Genomic DNA, 16,931 nt, shown 5'->3' on the forward strand with positions numbered 1-16,931 from the left:
AACGTCCCAAAACTTTAAGGAAGCTTCCCCTCCCCCCCTCCAAAACTTGTATTTTCCCTTCTAAATGTAAGGAAACTAGTACTAAAAGTTTTCAAGTGAAAAAAGTAAAACTTGTGGAAATTGATATGAAATGATTTGATTTACTTTACAGTTTAAAATATTAATCTGGATGATCTGTAAAAAATATAATTTGATTAAAAAAAAATTAAAAATAATATTTTTTTAAAAATTAAGATAATAATATATTAAATTGATTTGAGTCAACTTTATTAATATTTCAAATCCATGATTCGAGTTATGAAACTATTATTTTTTTTAATCTTATTTTTCAACATATTTAAGTCAATGTGTTAAATTCATAACCTAGGTCAATGAGACTGAGATAACCTGATAAAAAAAAAAATAAAAAAACCGACATGATTTAACTCGAGTTAACATGCTAAATTCACAACTATAATCTTGAGACTTAGATAATCCAATAAAAAGCAAATCAAAATAAATTATGAAGTTTAATTCTTCATTAACCATGTCATCCAATATTGAATGATGAAATTTGTAAAAAAATTAAAAAAAATGCATAAAAAATGAGTCAAGTCAACCCGAGTTAACCCGTTAAACACTATTTATAGGTCATGAGACCAAGATAACCTAATAAAAATAAATCATGAAGCCTAATTCTTAAGCAAACATAATATTAATTGATGAGATGGGGGGTGGGGGTTCTAAAAGGAAAAGAAACTTAGTCAACTAAGTTAACTCGCCAAACTTGTAAACCAAATAAAAAACAAATCTAATATTGAAGGACTCATGAACAAGGTCATGAAACCGAGATAATCTCTTAGAAAATTTAACCAAAGTTAAAGTGCCAAAACCCAAGAACCTGAGCATGATACCAAGATATCCTTATAGAAATCAAATAAAAATAGATTATGAAGCTCTCAATTCTCAACCTATCCAATGTTAAATGAAGAAATTGAAACAATTCCGATTAGAAAAAAGAACAAAAAAATAACCCGAATAAACTCGGATTAACCCATTAAACACCATTCTCGAGTAATGAAGCCAGAATAATCTAATAGAAAACAAATAAAACAAATTATGAATCTTAATTTTTAATCAACCCAATATAAAAGAATGAAATTAAAGAAAAAAATAATTAAAAAAAAAACTGAGTCAACTAGGTTAACCTACTAAACCTAAAATTCATGTGATGAGAATAAGATAACCTAATAAAAAAACAAATATAATATTAAGTGATGATTTAAAAAAAACATTTATTAAAAAAAATCAAAATTTAAAAAAAAAACATTGATTTTTTTTTAAAATCCCTCCTCTTTTAGGGCTTTTTTTTTTTTTGATATGAAAACATGGTAAAATGAAGAGAGGTAAATTAGAAATCAAAGGCTGATGCTTAAATGATCTAAAGTTAAGTTATATTTCATAGGGTTATTTGCTAGCCAGCTAAACTTTTTATAATATGTAATATGGTGAATAGAACATTATTATTTTTCACTCAGAAAATCTTGGCAATCAAAATGTCAAAAAGGTGTAAAAATTAGAAAATAAGTTGTAATCTAATTTTATAGTTATTATATAACATAATTAGTCTTTAAAGGTTTTTGAGTAAGAGATTAGTTATGCTAAAGAGAAGATGACAAACCTTAAAATATCTTATCTAAAATAAACTATATTGTTATTTGGTTTTATGATAAAAATATTTATTATACATACAATCTAATATTTTACCTATATTAAATACTTATATTTATTTGAAGGTAAAAATTTCTAGGATAATAATGTGAGATAGAGGCTTGATAATGATGCTCAATCCTCACTTTTAGATTATGAGATGAGATTGAAATAATATCAAATAGAGCTCGAGTTTTCAATTATTTACATTCATTATCGAATTTATATTAACCCACCATAAATTAATTATTTCATCAAGTATAATCACTATAAATATTTCCACCAATTCAATTAATATAAACATCATAATTAAATGTGAAAATAAAATCATGAATATATTGTTAATTTATACAAAACAATATCAACATATGTTTTCAATTCGAGATTTAACAAACAAATCTCAAATTATTTTAAAAAAAAATAAATCACATATTAGGATTTATAATTGACCTTTATTAGTTGTTGGATTTGGTTGGAAATGGACCAGAAAAGCAAGAACAATGAGAAACAATATTGAAAAATAATATTGACTTGCATTGTTTGTGCACCAAATGATAGTTTTGCTTGTGAGACTTTGTTGCATGTGTCGGCAAGGTAGTGAGGCATGTGGACCACTTTGTCGTGTGCACAACTTCTCTTTCTTGTTGATATCACCGCCACTAGAGCAAGGAGATAGGAGGCTGAAAGTTGCTCTTATTGTTGATATATATATTTTTTGTGTTGTCTTTCTATAACTTTGGGAGGCTAAGTATTTTTGTGTTTTTGTTGTTCCCTTGTCTTTTTTTATTGCTTGCTTAGGTTTTTCTTTGCAAGAGTATCACTTTTCAATCTCGGCGTATATTTTTTTTCTGTCTAAATGTTTCTTATTTATATTGTCTAGGATCTTTTGCAAAAAAAAAAAATAAAAAATAAACTAAACTGAAAATATAATGCTAGGTAATTTAGATTATTTCCTTATTGGTCATGGATTTATAATTAATTAAATTTCTCTTCTTAATATAAACCATCTATTTCCTATAATTTTTCCCATTCTATTTGATTCTTTAGTTTTTTTTTTCTTTTTTTTTTTCCACAATCTTCCTTATTATTTGTAGTCCTTTGTTCTCTCTTTCTTCTTAGCATTCCCACAACTTTTTTCTTTCTTTTCTTTTTTCTCTTTATATTTTTATATTGTCATCATAATTAAATTAAATACTTACAATTAAATTGAACTTGAAAATATAATTTTTAAAACATAAAGAAAAATTGGGTGTAAAAAACAAGTTATGACATCTGCCCTTTCTTTACGATACTTACAACACAAAGTCATTGTAATTTTTTTTTTTTTTTAGTTTGTATAGTAAGTTTGTAAGAAAAAAATTACACTAAAAATATTTTTTTTATAATAAAACACTCTCGTTGAGTGGAGATTACCCTTAAAAAACATAAAAGCAAAACAAATCTCATAAGAGAGGTGATTGTATTCAAAATAAGTCTAATCGAGACTGATAACCCTTAAAATAATTAAAAACCAAGATAAGTCTCATTGAGAGATGATTACACTAAACACAATTTAAAATAAAAACAAGTCTCATCAAGAGGTGATTATCCTTAAAAAAATATAAAAAAGCAAAACAGGTCTTATGGAAAGGTAACTACGCTCAAAATAATCAAAACAAGTCTTATCAAGAGATAACTACCCTCAAATCATTTATAATATCAAAACAAATCTCATCAATAAGTGAAAACCTATAAAATATCTAAAAACTAGTGATTACCATCAAAACAATCAAAACAAGTCTCATCAAATGGTGATTACCCTTAAAATAATTAAAACAAGTCTCGTTAAAAGATAGTTACCCTTAAAATAATTAAAAATCAAAACAAGTCTCATTAAGAGGCGACTACTTGTATAAACAAATAATTACATAAATAGTTTCATTAGAAGGTGATTAAGATCATATCAAATAATCAAAGAAATAGTCTCACTAGAAGGTGATTGTCATACTCTTCGTGAGAGCACGATGCCACGACGATCCTTTCCGAACGGGTTTGGGAGGTCTTTGGTTGGATAAGGAGTCGACATCTAATAGTTTGATTACTAAGAACCCGAACTGGTTTTTAGACATTTTAGGCAAGAGGCTGGTTGCGTAAAGAGAAGATATTAACAACCTTAGCATGCCTTTCCTAAGATAAGCTGCATTGTTTTTTTTTTTTTTTTTTTTATTATTTGTAGTTGCTATGGTTTGATAGTGTTTCTAAATTTTATCAGCCTACTATGACGAGTTTGTTATCATAGACAAACCTTGGTTGGTGAACACAAGAACTTGGTATAAAAGATCCTAACTTCAAAAAGATATTAGAAGAAAGCAAGCTCATTCAAAACTCTTGTGTTACCAAAAAGCTGAAGTTAGAAATCTAAAGAGATGTGGTAACTATTGAAATTTCACCTTTTTCTTTGGTATTTTGAATCCCCATGACTCTTGTACCATGAGACACAGGTTGGAATATCCTCAATTATCATTGAGGCTTCTTTCGGGATAAACTTGGAATTTTTGGCTACTGCATCATTCCAAATAATATTTAAGATAAAATCCTTGCAGTTTTTATCCTTATATTAGAGGTGAATGAATTGTATTACTCTTAATGATATTTTGGATATTAGTCTCCATATATGTTTTTTTTATCCTTATATTAAAAGTGAATAATAATAAATTATTACCCCTAATAATATTTTGGATATTAACTATTTTGTAGGTTTTTTTTATCCTTTATAGTGAAAGTGAATAATATAATTTCTTATCAAAAAATAAATTTTTAATATTTTTGAAAATATAGGCCAAAATCTCTTGAAATTTTACAAACTGATTGAAAATCCATGTAATACATTTTGTATTTTTAAACATGCAAAAATATTTTTTTGACTTTTTTCTTAATTTTAAGACATGCTTTTTTTTGGCAATATGCCAAAAAACTTTTATTTTTTAAAAATATATTTTTTTTTTTTTTTAAGGCTTTGTTTGATAAAAATCCATTTTTTCTTTAAATAATTGCCAAAATAGGCCTAATGGTGTGTTTACCAAATGCACTCTTAAGCAAAAACATCCTGTATAAGAAAAGTTAAAAAACCAAACAAGGTTTTACCCTAATGACCTGAGTTTGACCTGAAATCTTTAGTTTGATCATAAACCGAACCAAAAACACTGGTTTGATCTGAAAAACAAACCGAAACCAAGATCAAAATTTAAAACAGATCAAACTTCCAAAAAAAAACATAAAAACACATTTTTTGTTACCAAAAGAGATTAAACACAGAAAATTCAAGAACACGAAGAACATTCAGAGCAAACCCAATGACATCACTCTTAAATCCGACTAGATACATTGAAATCAAAGGCATAAACTTGTTGGAAATCAATAACTGAACAATAATCAAACATCAAACATCAAACATCAATGATTATCACCCAATAATCACAATTTGATCAAAATAGGTTTCGGTAAAAAAAAAAAATCCTAGGATTAAAACTATAAAAAAAACAATTATTGATACAAACTTGGCCTAGATTATTGATTAATCAAGTCTCACGAAGCTACCAGTGCAAATAATTGAACCAAAACTGATCCAAAACATAGAACCTATGCAATATTTTGCCCAAGAACACAAACCATAATTGCCCAGAAAACACCCCGCCTATTACCAAACCCATAATATGCATTTTTAATCTCTAAATCCACTGCTTTCGGTACTAACAATCCATATGATCAATACTAAGCATGTTTGGATCAAAAGAACTAACAAACAACATCAAAAGCATGCATAAGGTTCCACATTCCAAAACTGTCAAATTTAAACAACATGCATATTCAACAATTCAAGGTTCAAAACTGACATTTTAACATTATAAAGGACTTGGCCAAAACTCAGGATCCTGGAACATATAATAGCAACAAAAAAAAAAAAACATTAACAACCCTAATGTCATATTTGACATAATTCAAAACTACCTTATTTAATCAAAATCAACCCGACAAACATCATCTTAGTATTCAGGAACATCAACAATTAATTCAAAGTAAGATTTAAATAATAAAAACAATATTTTTACGCATTAGCCAAAATCAAAACCTAAAAACACTATAACATTAAAAGAAATTCAAAAAAATCATTACATAAATAAAAACAAGCTGGAGATGTGCCTCATGGACATTATCCATTAGACTAAATGAATGTTTTATACCTTCCAAGCTTAGAATAGTTAATGCCCCTTTTCCTTCAAAATTCTAATCTTTTGCTCAATATTTATCTTATCCTTTTAGCTTTTAGATGCCAAGCAATAAACTTGATTACTAATAAACTCAATGAAATGCTTTTTTTTTTTCTCCTTTTTTTCTCCCCCTTTTCTTTGGATTTTTAAAGGGTATTTATAGGCTCTTTTGATCAAGGTTTGATCATGATTGATTTATGTTTCACTCTTTGATCTAAATGGGAGGGTTTTGGGTACGTTTTAATAGCTAGAAGCTTTATACCTTATTGGTTTTGTAATGGTGGTTTTGGAGATTTTGATGGTTTTGCTAAACTTGGAGACGAAGGAGCTATTTCTAGCCTATTGATCTTGAAAGAGAAGTGTTAAGTTCTTAATAAAAACCCACTGAGAAGGTTTGAGGACTGGACACTAAAAAAAAAATCAGTAATTTTGCAAAATAGATGTCACAATTAAGATTGATTGAGTTAACCATTTTTTAGGTTTCATCAAAGCAACTTTGATGTTTCATCAAAGCAACTTCGATCTAAATGTCATTGGAGACCACCTGAAATTGGTAGAAGAGGTAAACACTTTTTAATTGGATCCAACCTTCTTTAATTTGGAGGTCTGTAACTTCCTATCTATTCGTTTAAAGATGCCAACTTGATCAACCCATAACTGCCTAAAGAAGAAGATGAATAGTGGTAGATGACATATTGTTTGCCCTCTATTCCAAACGGCACATTTTAAACATGAACAAGACGACGTGTTGTCTAAGTTAACAACCGAGAAATAGGGTTTTAATATGGGATTTTGCCAAAATTCAATTTAGTCCCATATTGTTTTTCAATTTCACTCCTAATTGCTTTTCAACATTCAATTTCATGCAATTTTACCCATGACAAACTCAATTGTCAGCCTCAAAGTTCAGCTCCTTTTCCAACTCGATCATTGGTTTCTGATTTATACAAATTGATATGTAATTGATCAATAAAATTTTAATTTTTTTTCAGTTTGGCCATTCATTTTACTGATTTCAGTCCCTGAAGTTGCGCATCTTTTATGGTTTGGTCCATGGTTTTAACTTTCTTCAATCAAGTCTCTATTTGCTTATTAAACTTGAATATTTATGCAATTAAGTCCTTAATTTGACCAAATTAGCTTTTCAAATTGCAATTTAACTCCCTGACTTCAATTTTTTCCAATTAAAACCTATATTAAACTCAAAACTATTTTTTCCTTGCAGTTAAGCCCTAAATAAATTCAATGAAACCTTGAAAAACTCCAATTGACTTCTTAATCATCGAATTTTTAATTTTCCTTCGCAAATTCAAATTTCTCTTGTCATTAGGGTCCCCATCAATCAAAATTGAACTGCCGATTTTTCTAACCTTATATATTTTAATCCTCTCCAATCAATCTTTGACAATTACGTTTTTCATGTTCTCTCCACTAATAGTTTTTGTTTATTTTTAAAATTTTTTTATTTTCTCTTTTCTAATTTTTTGTATATTTATATGGGGACACAAAATGAATAAAAACAAAAATTATAGCATCTAATACATTCTCTAATGAGCCAATTTTATTTGATAAAACTTTTATGCTTCTTACATGTATATTCAAATACATAATGTTCTAGTATTTTTATTAAAAGTTATGGTCATTTTTTTTTTTAATTTCTATAACTATTATTCTACGCAATTTTTTAATTCCTTCATATACCATAATTGTTTTTTCATTAGCAAGGGATGATACATGAAAAAACTAGGTGTTTTATTCAATGTATACATCTCTATAAATATCTTTACAAAATATCTTATAACTTAGATATTAGATGTTTTATTCAATGTATACATCTCTATAAATATCTTTTTAAAAATATCTTATAACTTAGATATTTATATGAAATATATTAAAACTTAGATATTTTTTAAGATATTTAACTTAAGTATCTATATGTAAATATTTATTTGGTTGCATAAAGTGTTATATACGACTAGAGATAATATTAAGTATAACTTTAAAAGATGTGGGTTTTTCACTTTGTAAGGCTCTATTATTTATCCTCTCATAGATTACTATGGATGAGTTGTACAATTTTTTTTTTCAAATCGGTCCTCAAAACGTTTTTCTAGCAATTTAATCTTAATTAAAGACCAATTGATTTTGATTTCTTATTAAAGGATGGGGTTGAAAGAAAAGGGTCCGAAATGAAAAAAGACATTAAACATGGGTAGCATGCCCTAAGTTTAGCAAAAGATGTACTTTGGTCCTTGAACTTGAAAAACCATGCAAATTATACAATTGAAGTACCTCATTATTTTTCCAATTTAATTTTGGTATAAAAGTTTATTTTTATTATTTTTAGTTCCTAGTTGAAAGAGGAGAGAGAGAGAGATAGGTCGCTAGATTCTAGTGGTATAGAGAAAAAAGTGTCATTGACACCGATTTAGATAACAAAAAACAAACGATATTTGTGTGGTTCCATTTGATGAGAGTAATTTATATTAAGTGTTTTTTTTTTAACCTTTAAAGTTCATGAAAAAACATATATGAGCTCGGATTGGTTTTTAGTTTCGGGTTGATTTCAATTTTTATGATGTTTTTTGTATTTTTTGAGGCCATATATAGGTTTATCACGGTTCCTATAGTGTTTTATAGATATTTTGAGTAAAAAAAACTTAAGCTTGATTTTTCGACGACCAAGTGGCTGAAATATGAGCAAATCAGGTGATGTGTTTTCTGATTTTTTTTTTTTTTAATTAGGGCGGAGTCGTCCATCCTAATTGCAAACAAAAAAAAATTAAGGGCCAGTAGCGTGGGCCTTGCAAGCTAGCCTGACTTTCCTGGGCCAACAATGTTTGGCTTTTGTTTTTTTTTTTTTTAATTAATGATTTTTTTATATAGTTTTTCTATAAATTGTTTTAATTTATATTTCTTCTCTTTTTTATTTTATTTGGAGAGCCTCTTTTAAATAAATATTATGTTTTAAGTTTTGTATTTAAATTTGAAGAGTTTTTTTATTCATCTATAATTTTATTTTATATTTTGTATGGATGAACTTTACTTTTTAAAATAAAAAAAATTATTTTCAAATAATATTTCTAATATGTGTAGCCTAATATTTTTTTTTATTTGATTAATTTAATTTATGTTTTTTATTTCTATTATTATTTGTTTGAATTAAAAAATATTTTAATAATTAAATTTAGCAAACACAACCGCATATAAACATCTCATGTTTTGAGATTGAATATCTTAATATATACCCGTCTCTTAATTTTTTAAATTTTATTTTTAAATATCATTAATGATTTTTTATTAATTTATTTATACATAGTTCTTGATTTATTTGATTTTATATAAGCATAAATTTCTTGATTTAAACTACAAAAATATATTTAAAAAAACCTATATATATATAATTATTCTATAAAAATAAAAAATATCTAATCTGAAGATACAGGTCTAAATATAAAAAATAAGTATTTATATAAAAGTTTTCTTCGTCTTCATACTAACTCCGAGACAACGTCAAAATGAACCGGCGTCGAAACTTTCAATGTCAACTGAAAATCCGCAACGAAAATGCGAGCGAACCTTAAAGTGAAAAAATTCACAACTTGGATTCTTTCATTGGCTGCCCAAATCCTGCAAGGAACCTTACATTTCTTGCCAAAGGCTTTCAAAAGCAAATCTTCAAGTGAACGATCAAATATATCGTATAAATTGAGCACACAGTTGCAGGCTGCCCAAATGCTGCAGAAGCCACATTTTATTTCTTGCCAAAGGAGGCTTTCAAAAACAAATTTTCATGTGAACGATCAATCGAATACACAGTTGCCACTGAAAAAATATATAAAGAAGAAGACTTGTGTAAATCCTAAAAAATGACCTGCTTGTGTAGCTGTCGTGAGCTCCATGTATTATTATTCACAAGAGATGGAAGAATAACTGTTGGTAGCCTCTTACTTTCCTCCACATGAGGAAAATCAATCGTATAGTGCAGCCCTCGGCTTTCATGCCTGGCGAGTGCACTGCTCACAACCAGCTTTGCACAACAGAAGAGGTTTCTCATTTCACAAGCCTCAAGCCCCACCATTGTCTGCTCCCATCCTTCCTCGAATAAGTACTTCTCCCACTGGGCCTCTAGCTCACTGATTTCTCCCTCCGCAGTTTCTAGCCTTGTTGTTGACCGGACAATCCCCACGTACTTCCACATGATCGACTGCAACTCTCTCCTCACTTCCCTTGTCTTCCTCGACACGTTGTCCATTACATTGCTCCCAAGTGAGCTGGGTACTACTGGTCTGGCCCACCAATTTGAAGCACTGAGATCAAGGCTAGAGCTCTTCATGTGATCAATTGATGGCTGAACAGCTCTTCGAGCAAAAACTAGTGCTTCCAGCAATGAATTGCTAGCAAGTCGGTTTGCTCCGTGCAAACCAGTGCATGCAACCTCACCTGCCACATAGAGGCCCTGCACATTTGTCTCCCCCTGAAGCCCAGCACGGACTCCACCGCACATGTAATGGGCGGCAGGAACCACAGGAATTGGTTGGCGGGTTATATCCAGGCCATACTGGAGGCACTCAGCAGCTATGTTGGGGAAGTGAGAGAGAATCTTCTCTCTAGGCTTGTGACTAATATCAAGTAGCACATACTTCTCACAACGCTTCTTAAGCTGGTCATCTATGCTCCTCGCCACTACATCCCTAGGAGCTAGCTCAGCTCTCTCATCATACAGGGGCATGAATCTTTCCCGGTCTAAGTTATAGAGGATGCCTCCATCACCCCTTACAGCTTCAGTGATGAGAAATGCGTTTTCTTGAGCTTTGATTGGTTTTATGGGAAGCCCTTCATCAGCTAAAGCAGTTGGGTGGAACTGCACAAATCTGAAAGAAAAAGAAAACAGAAGTGAAGGTTACTAAGATCCAATCAGAAAAAAGAAAGAAAGAAAGATCCCAGTTAAAATGACTCCAATTATCTACTGGAAAGTACAAGATAAGCAGGGATGAGATACCTGATGGGAAATTTCCTAAGCCAAATAAAATGATACATTGTATTTAAATACCAAAGGAAAGCAATGACTCGCCTAAATATAAATGGCTTGGCAGATTTCAATAAAAAAAGCTCACCAATTTATGTATCCCACCTCTAACAGGTAGTGAACACCTATTTACTACCAGTAACATGAGAACAAAATCATCATTTAGGTCTTCCATAGCTAATCATCCAGATCATTTTGAGCTTACTTGATAATATTAAAGGATAAAGTATCTGGCAGATATTCCATCTTTGACATCAAACCATCTGAAAGTGATCTTGTACATAATTAAGACAATGATTTCATTTAGATTCCTTCCACATTCCTCAGAATAGTACAAGCAGTCACAAATTGTCAATTTATGTCACCAATACTAGAGATAAGGATTGCAATGACTGGAAAATCTTCCTTTTCCTGATAATATTCAATGAGTGTCTACTTACTCCATGTTGGAAATCACAGCTTGAGCTCGGTGAGCCATAGCCATTCCATCTCCTGTTGCCACCTATAAGAGCACAAGGTGAAATAAAAACTATCTGATGAAGCAAAATACTCATGGGGAACAGCATTTAAAAAAGTTATAGTTACCGGAGGATTTGTGGTGGATGGGTAGATATGCCCAGCCCCACCTGATGCGAGTAAAGTCACCTTTGAAATAAATCGAACCACCTGGAATGAGACAGTAAATAAGATTTTCAGAACTTTTTCCATAGTAAAATATAAACTGAGTCCTGATTAAATGAACCGGTCATCACCTGTTGAGTTTCAGTGTTCAAAGTGTCCACACCATGACAAACCATGTCAGGACCATCCTGCAATTTCAGCAACAATGAAGCAGGAGCTTTTGTAAGAATTAATACTTTCCTTAGTAAATTTATTTTTTCTTATTTAGTTTAGGAATCCTTATGTCATTTGGATTCACTATTAGGAGTCCTTTTCCTGTTAGAATTTGGATTTAAACCTATTTTCAGACATGTCTCTTATTATTATCAATGAATTTACATTTTGGAGGTTGTCTACCAACCATGAACCTATTTTTCTAGTTCCAGCATCAATTTTATTATACTTCTAGCCATTATATTTACTATTAGTTGATATTTTGAGTTGACTTCTCTTCCCACCATATGTCAAACAAAAAGCTCATTCTAATTCACACTGCTATGGACACTCAACTTTACATGACCGAATGCAGATAAGTGAATTCATGGAAATGTCAATATATTCAATCAATTTTAAAATAATATATTAAAGATAATATTATGATACTTTCAGTGTTGTTGAGAGGCGCTCCAAGCCATCCACAATGCCTTTATTAGCCTTGGGTGATGAATTTCAATGAAGCGCTGCCTAGACGAGCGCCTTGCGAGTAGGCGCCATGCATTAAAACGAACACCTAATTGAAATACTTATTTTTCTATTGGATTTTTTTTTTAACTAATTTATGTTTTGACCTATTTGTCTTTTTTTTTTTTTAAATTTACCACAAGTAACAACTTCGGGATATTTTTGTAAAAAACATGGATCAGGATAAAAAAAAATTAAAAACCATTTAAAGTAGGGGACATATAGTCAAGGAAGGACACTTAAAAAGAAACACCAACCACACTTTGTGTTGAACAAAGTCATAAAGAACCGGAAAGCATGGATGAAGATGTTTTTGAAGATTAATGAATAATGATGATATTTAAGTTTTCTTTTCAATATTTGACTACTTACAACTTTATATTATTTTATTTTGTTTTAAGGGTGAAAAATATAATTTTTTTTTTACTATGTTATGGTATTTTATATATTTTTTATTTTCTAATCATCTAATTTTAATTGGGAAGTTATATATATATATACATAATATAATACATTTTTTTTTTAATCTATAGCATATCGCCTTGGTTCATTCAAGCGAGCACCTAGATGTGTGATATTTTCTAATCATCTAATTTTAATTGGGAAGTTATATATATATATATAATATAATACATTTTTTTTTTAATCTATAGCATATCGCCTTGGTTCATTCAAGCGAGCACCTAGATGTGTGCCTAGCATCTCAAGAATTTTACAAGCTTGACGCCTTTTAGCTACTTTCGCCTTTAACAACACTGAATACTTTTAGAAACAATTCAACTAAAGCTTATATATAATATAATACATTTTTTTAAATCTATAGCGTATCGCCTTCAAGCGAGCACCTAGATGTGCGCCTATCATCTCAGGAATTTTACAGGCACCTAGCATCTCAGGAATTTTACAGGCTTGACGCCTTTTAGCTACTTTTGCCTTTAACAACACTGAATACTTTTAGAAACAATTCAACTAAAGCTTACCATATAAGAGTGTTTAAGACCGCATGATTTTATTAACTAAAAAAAAAACGTTAAAATATGAACCTGAGAAGTTAGCAAATCTATGGCAAAATGGTGCTCAAACACAGAGATATTAGGATCATTGACAACCGCCTCCAGCAGAGCTCGCTCGATCTCCCTTCCTGTCATATCAGCAGCGTGAACAATTCTATGGTGAGAGTGACCCCCTTCCCTTGCTAGGTGCAAGTTTCCATCCTCTCCATGATCAAACATTGCACCCATAGCTATCAATTCTCTAATTCTGTCAGGTCCTTCTGTGCAGACAACCTAGACAAAGTAGAAACATAATGAAAAACACAATAAAGAAGCAGAGAATTTATTTAATTAACAATCAATAAATATGTCTCACAATGCACATACAAGCTTAGAGAAAGTGCACCCACAAACCTTTCATTGCATGTTCTAAATTCACAGAAATTCAGCATATATTCAATAAAATTCTTCAAAGTCAACAGACTGCAATTATCAGTTTACACACACTATACGATTCACAGCGTTAATAATTCTGAATCTTACTTTGACAGTCTCCTCATCGCATAGATAAGCACCTGCTACCATAGTATCCCGCATGTGACTCTCCACAGAGTCTGATGGGGACAACACTGCACTAACACCACCTTGGGCATAGTTTGTATTGCTCTCATGGGGCTCAGCCTTGGTAATGACTGCAACAGTTCCATATTTTGCAACTTCAAGAGCATAGCGCAGACCAGCAACTCCACTTCCAATGACAGCAAAATCAAAGTACTTAACTGTACTATCTCTCAAGCAAGATGATACACTTACTTTTCTTGTTCCAAGAGGTTTCCAGTTTTTGCTAATGGTAGATCGGGAAAATTTATATCTCTGGAACTGCAACAACTTTGATAGCCCATCTGACCTGGAAGATTACTCCCGAAATCGACATAATGTCAGGAAAGCAATTATATGAAATGTAATCCAGAATAACGAATATCAGGACACACATAAGAACCATTATCCAGTATGGTTTATTTTCAGAAGAAAGAGACATGTCTGGCAGCCTACTCCTCACTAAGCAATTCTATAGCGGAGTAATCATCTTAGTGGCATAAGCACCACAAAGTTGAAATCGACTCTAAACTTGTATTTCTCTGGTGGTCTATTCAACAAACACCATAGAGGCAAAAGAGAAATAATCTTAAAAAGCAACAAAGAAATCATCTTTTCTGCGTGTGTGGGTTTGCAAGTTGGCCATTGATGGCTGCCATCCACCATTGATGCAGCTAAAGGGATGTCTCTATAACTACAAGGCAGTAATAGGGAATAACTTCATAAATAAATAAATAGCCAGATCAGAGGCTTGTACGATTATATTGTGAAAATCTTTTCCACGAGAGAGTAGCTGTGACCTCAACTACATACAAACATGTAAAGAATACCAGAAATCCTCTTAGAAAATACGGGATTACAAAGCAAGAAAAATAGCATGTGCAAACAAACGGACAAATTAAAAACAACGTAAATCCAACGTACAAACGGAAAATACGGGATTACAACGTAAATCAAGACTTAAATGGTAAAACCAAGATTCATAGCAATTATACCATGAAATCTCATTCCGCAAGCATCCATTGAATGTCAAACTGGAAATCCAAGAAGCTTGTCTACAACCTTTAGCCTGGCGGAAACTTAACCGGTAGTGGAGGTTGCTGCTTCCACCAGCTATACTCGTTGTCATTTAATTTCTAGCAGAAACAAAAGCAAACAAAGAAACTGTTAGCCCACGACTTAAAACCCACTTTTGGTATCAATCAAATCATTTTTTTTTCTTTTTGAGGACACACACCCTTTAATTTTCTGCCGGACATCCAGTGAAAAAACACACACATAAACTCATGTCTTAACTAACCATAAACAGCCCAAAAATCAAACACTTACGAAGATAGGTTGGGTTGGGTTGGTTCTATCCTTATTCTGTGGTTCCAGACACGCAATCTGAATCTCAAGGTAATGTTGTTGTTGGTTAAGAAGAAGAAGAAGAAGAAGAAGAAGAAGAGAAGGACAATTGTATGCTAAAATAATGATCCCGAGGAGCAACGGCAACCCCTCTTTAATTTCTTACCACCTACTCGACTTGTTTTTGTAGAAGAAAAACCAGAACCAGAAACATCGTCCAGATTCGCGCCCCTACTTCCTTTTATGCGTAAGGCGCCGCCTCAAACTTTTCTTCTTGTCTTTATTACGTGGTGCCTTTTCCTTGCCCCCAAGCGTGGTTTGTTTGTTTGGTTTTTGTTTTTTTTTGAACAAATACTCCATGTAAGATAACCAGAAATTTTATAGTGTGCAAGGAGTTGTCTTTTTTGTGTCCATTTAAAATATAATATTTTTATTATTTTTAATTGGTTATAAATTTTATTTTTTTTCTCTTACTTATATTTATTTATTTCTTTAAAGTATATCTTATTAAATAATTAATAGGATGTCACTTATTACTTTAATTCATGTATACTATTAATTTTTTTCATAAAATAATTAGGATATTAATCATAATTCACACCATGTAATTCACACACCATCTATTTAAATTAAACCATGTATACTAATTTTAGAATTATATTAAGTTTGATGTATAATTTAAATGATTTGTAAAAACATAAATAATATAGAAATATGGAAATGAGAATTATATCTAATTAAGGAGAAATAATTCCATATATTCATACACTTCAAAAATTATGTTTAGTCTATCCTTATAATGTCTTTAATTATATTCATTCTATTTTTAAAAAGTTACAGTGTCTTTAATCTATGATTTCATTAAATTTTTCTTGTCAAAATCAACACAAGTACATTATATAATTAATTTGCACATGACCAAGTTCAAAATTTATATGTTGAAAATACATCTTACTTAGAAATAAGAGTAAGAGAATATAATTTGATATTTTAACTAAGGTTGAATAAATCTATATTTAATTTTAATAAGTTGAATGTGTAAGCCATTTCAGACGTGGTAAGTTTTGAAAAAAGAAATCTAGCATTTTCTTTTTTGATTTTTTTAATAAAAAATATTTTAGATATATAAAATATAAATTTGGTCATGCACATGTCACATGATATACTTTCGTTAGTTTTTATGTGAAAATCTAAGAAAAATATAAATTTGGTCATGCACATGTCACATGATGTAGTTTCATTAGTTTTTATTGAAAATCTAAGAAAAATATAAATTTGGTCATGTCCATGTCACACGTCACATGATACTTTGTGAAAATCTAAGAAAAAGATAGATTAAAGATACTGAATGAAATTAAACATATATGAAGTGTTATATCCCAAATTTTAATTTATTTTTAAAAAAAACAATTTCAAAATACAAAAAAAAAAAAGCAAAAAAATCTAAAAATATATTTTTGATGCATTTCGGTCATTCAAACACCTATTTTGCGATTTTTATCTTGTTGACATATTTTTAAAAAATCAGAATTCAAAAATATGTTTTTGATGCATTTGCATCCATCTTGTAATTCTTGATTACTTTTTCTATCGAATTGACATTAATGCTGTTTTTCAAAAAATCAAAACAAAAAAAAAATCAAAAAAAAGAGCAAAATGGACCTACTATTCTAAGGTCTAGTTCAAGCA

At 30.3% G+C, this 16,931-nt stretch overlaps 1 protein-coding gene across 2 annotated transcripts; it reads right to left on the bottom strand.

Annotated features, from left to right (window-relative positions):
* Positions 1–9,664: 9,664 nt before the first annotated feature.
* LOC118036946 (L-aspartate oxidase 2-a, chloroplastic) lies at positions 9,665–15,538 on the bottom strand. Of its 2 annotated transcripts, none has more exons than XM_035042818.2 (8): positions 15,225–15,538; positions 14,891–15,031; positions 13,842–14,205; positions 13,350–13,592; positions 11,718–11,774; positions 11,551–11,631; positions 11,406–11,467; positions 9,665–10,810 (listed from the first exon to the last, which is right to left on the bottom strand). In XM_035042818.2, exons 2-8 carry the CDS (start codon positions 15,022–15,024, stop codon positions 9,799–9,801), a joined length of 1,953 nt encoding a protein of 650 aa, XP_034898709.1. In that variant the 5' UTR covers positions 15,025–15,031; positions 15,225–15,538; the 3' UTR covers positions 9,665–9,798. The 2 variants fall into 2 exon arrangements, with proteins under 2 accessions (XP_034898709.1, XP_034898710.1); XM_035042819.2 differs by having other exon boundaries at positions 15,133–15,538.
* Positions 15,539–16,931: the final 1,393 nt, after the last annotated feature.

This window comes from Populus alba, chromosome 1 (assembly GCF_005239225.2).
Source record: "Populus alba chromosome 1, ASM523922v2, whole genome shotgun sequence".
Taxonomy (NCBI): domain Eukaryota; kingdom Viridiplantae; phylum Streptophyta; class Magnoliopsida; order Malpighiales; family Salicaceae; genus Populus; species Populus alba.

Coding starts and splice junctions, on each gene's coding strand:
- LOC118036946 (XM_035042818.2), bottom strand. CDS start 15,024: ATGACAACGAGTATAGCTGGTGGAAGCAGCAACCTCCACTACCGGTTA. Junction 14,206..14,890: donor TTGCGGAATGAGATTTCATG/GTATAATTGCTA, acceptor GTAATCTTCCAG/GTCAGATGGGCTATCAAAGT. Junction 11,468..11,550: donor CATCCACCACAAATCCTCCG/GTAACTATAACT, acceptor GTGCTCTTATAG/GTGGCAACAGGAGATGGAAT.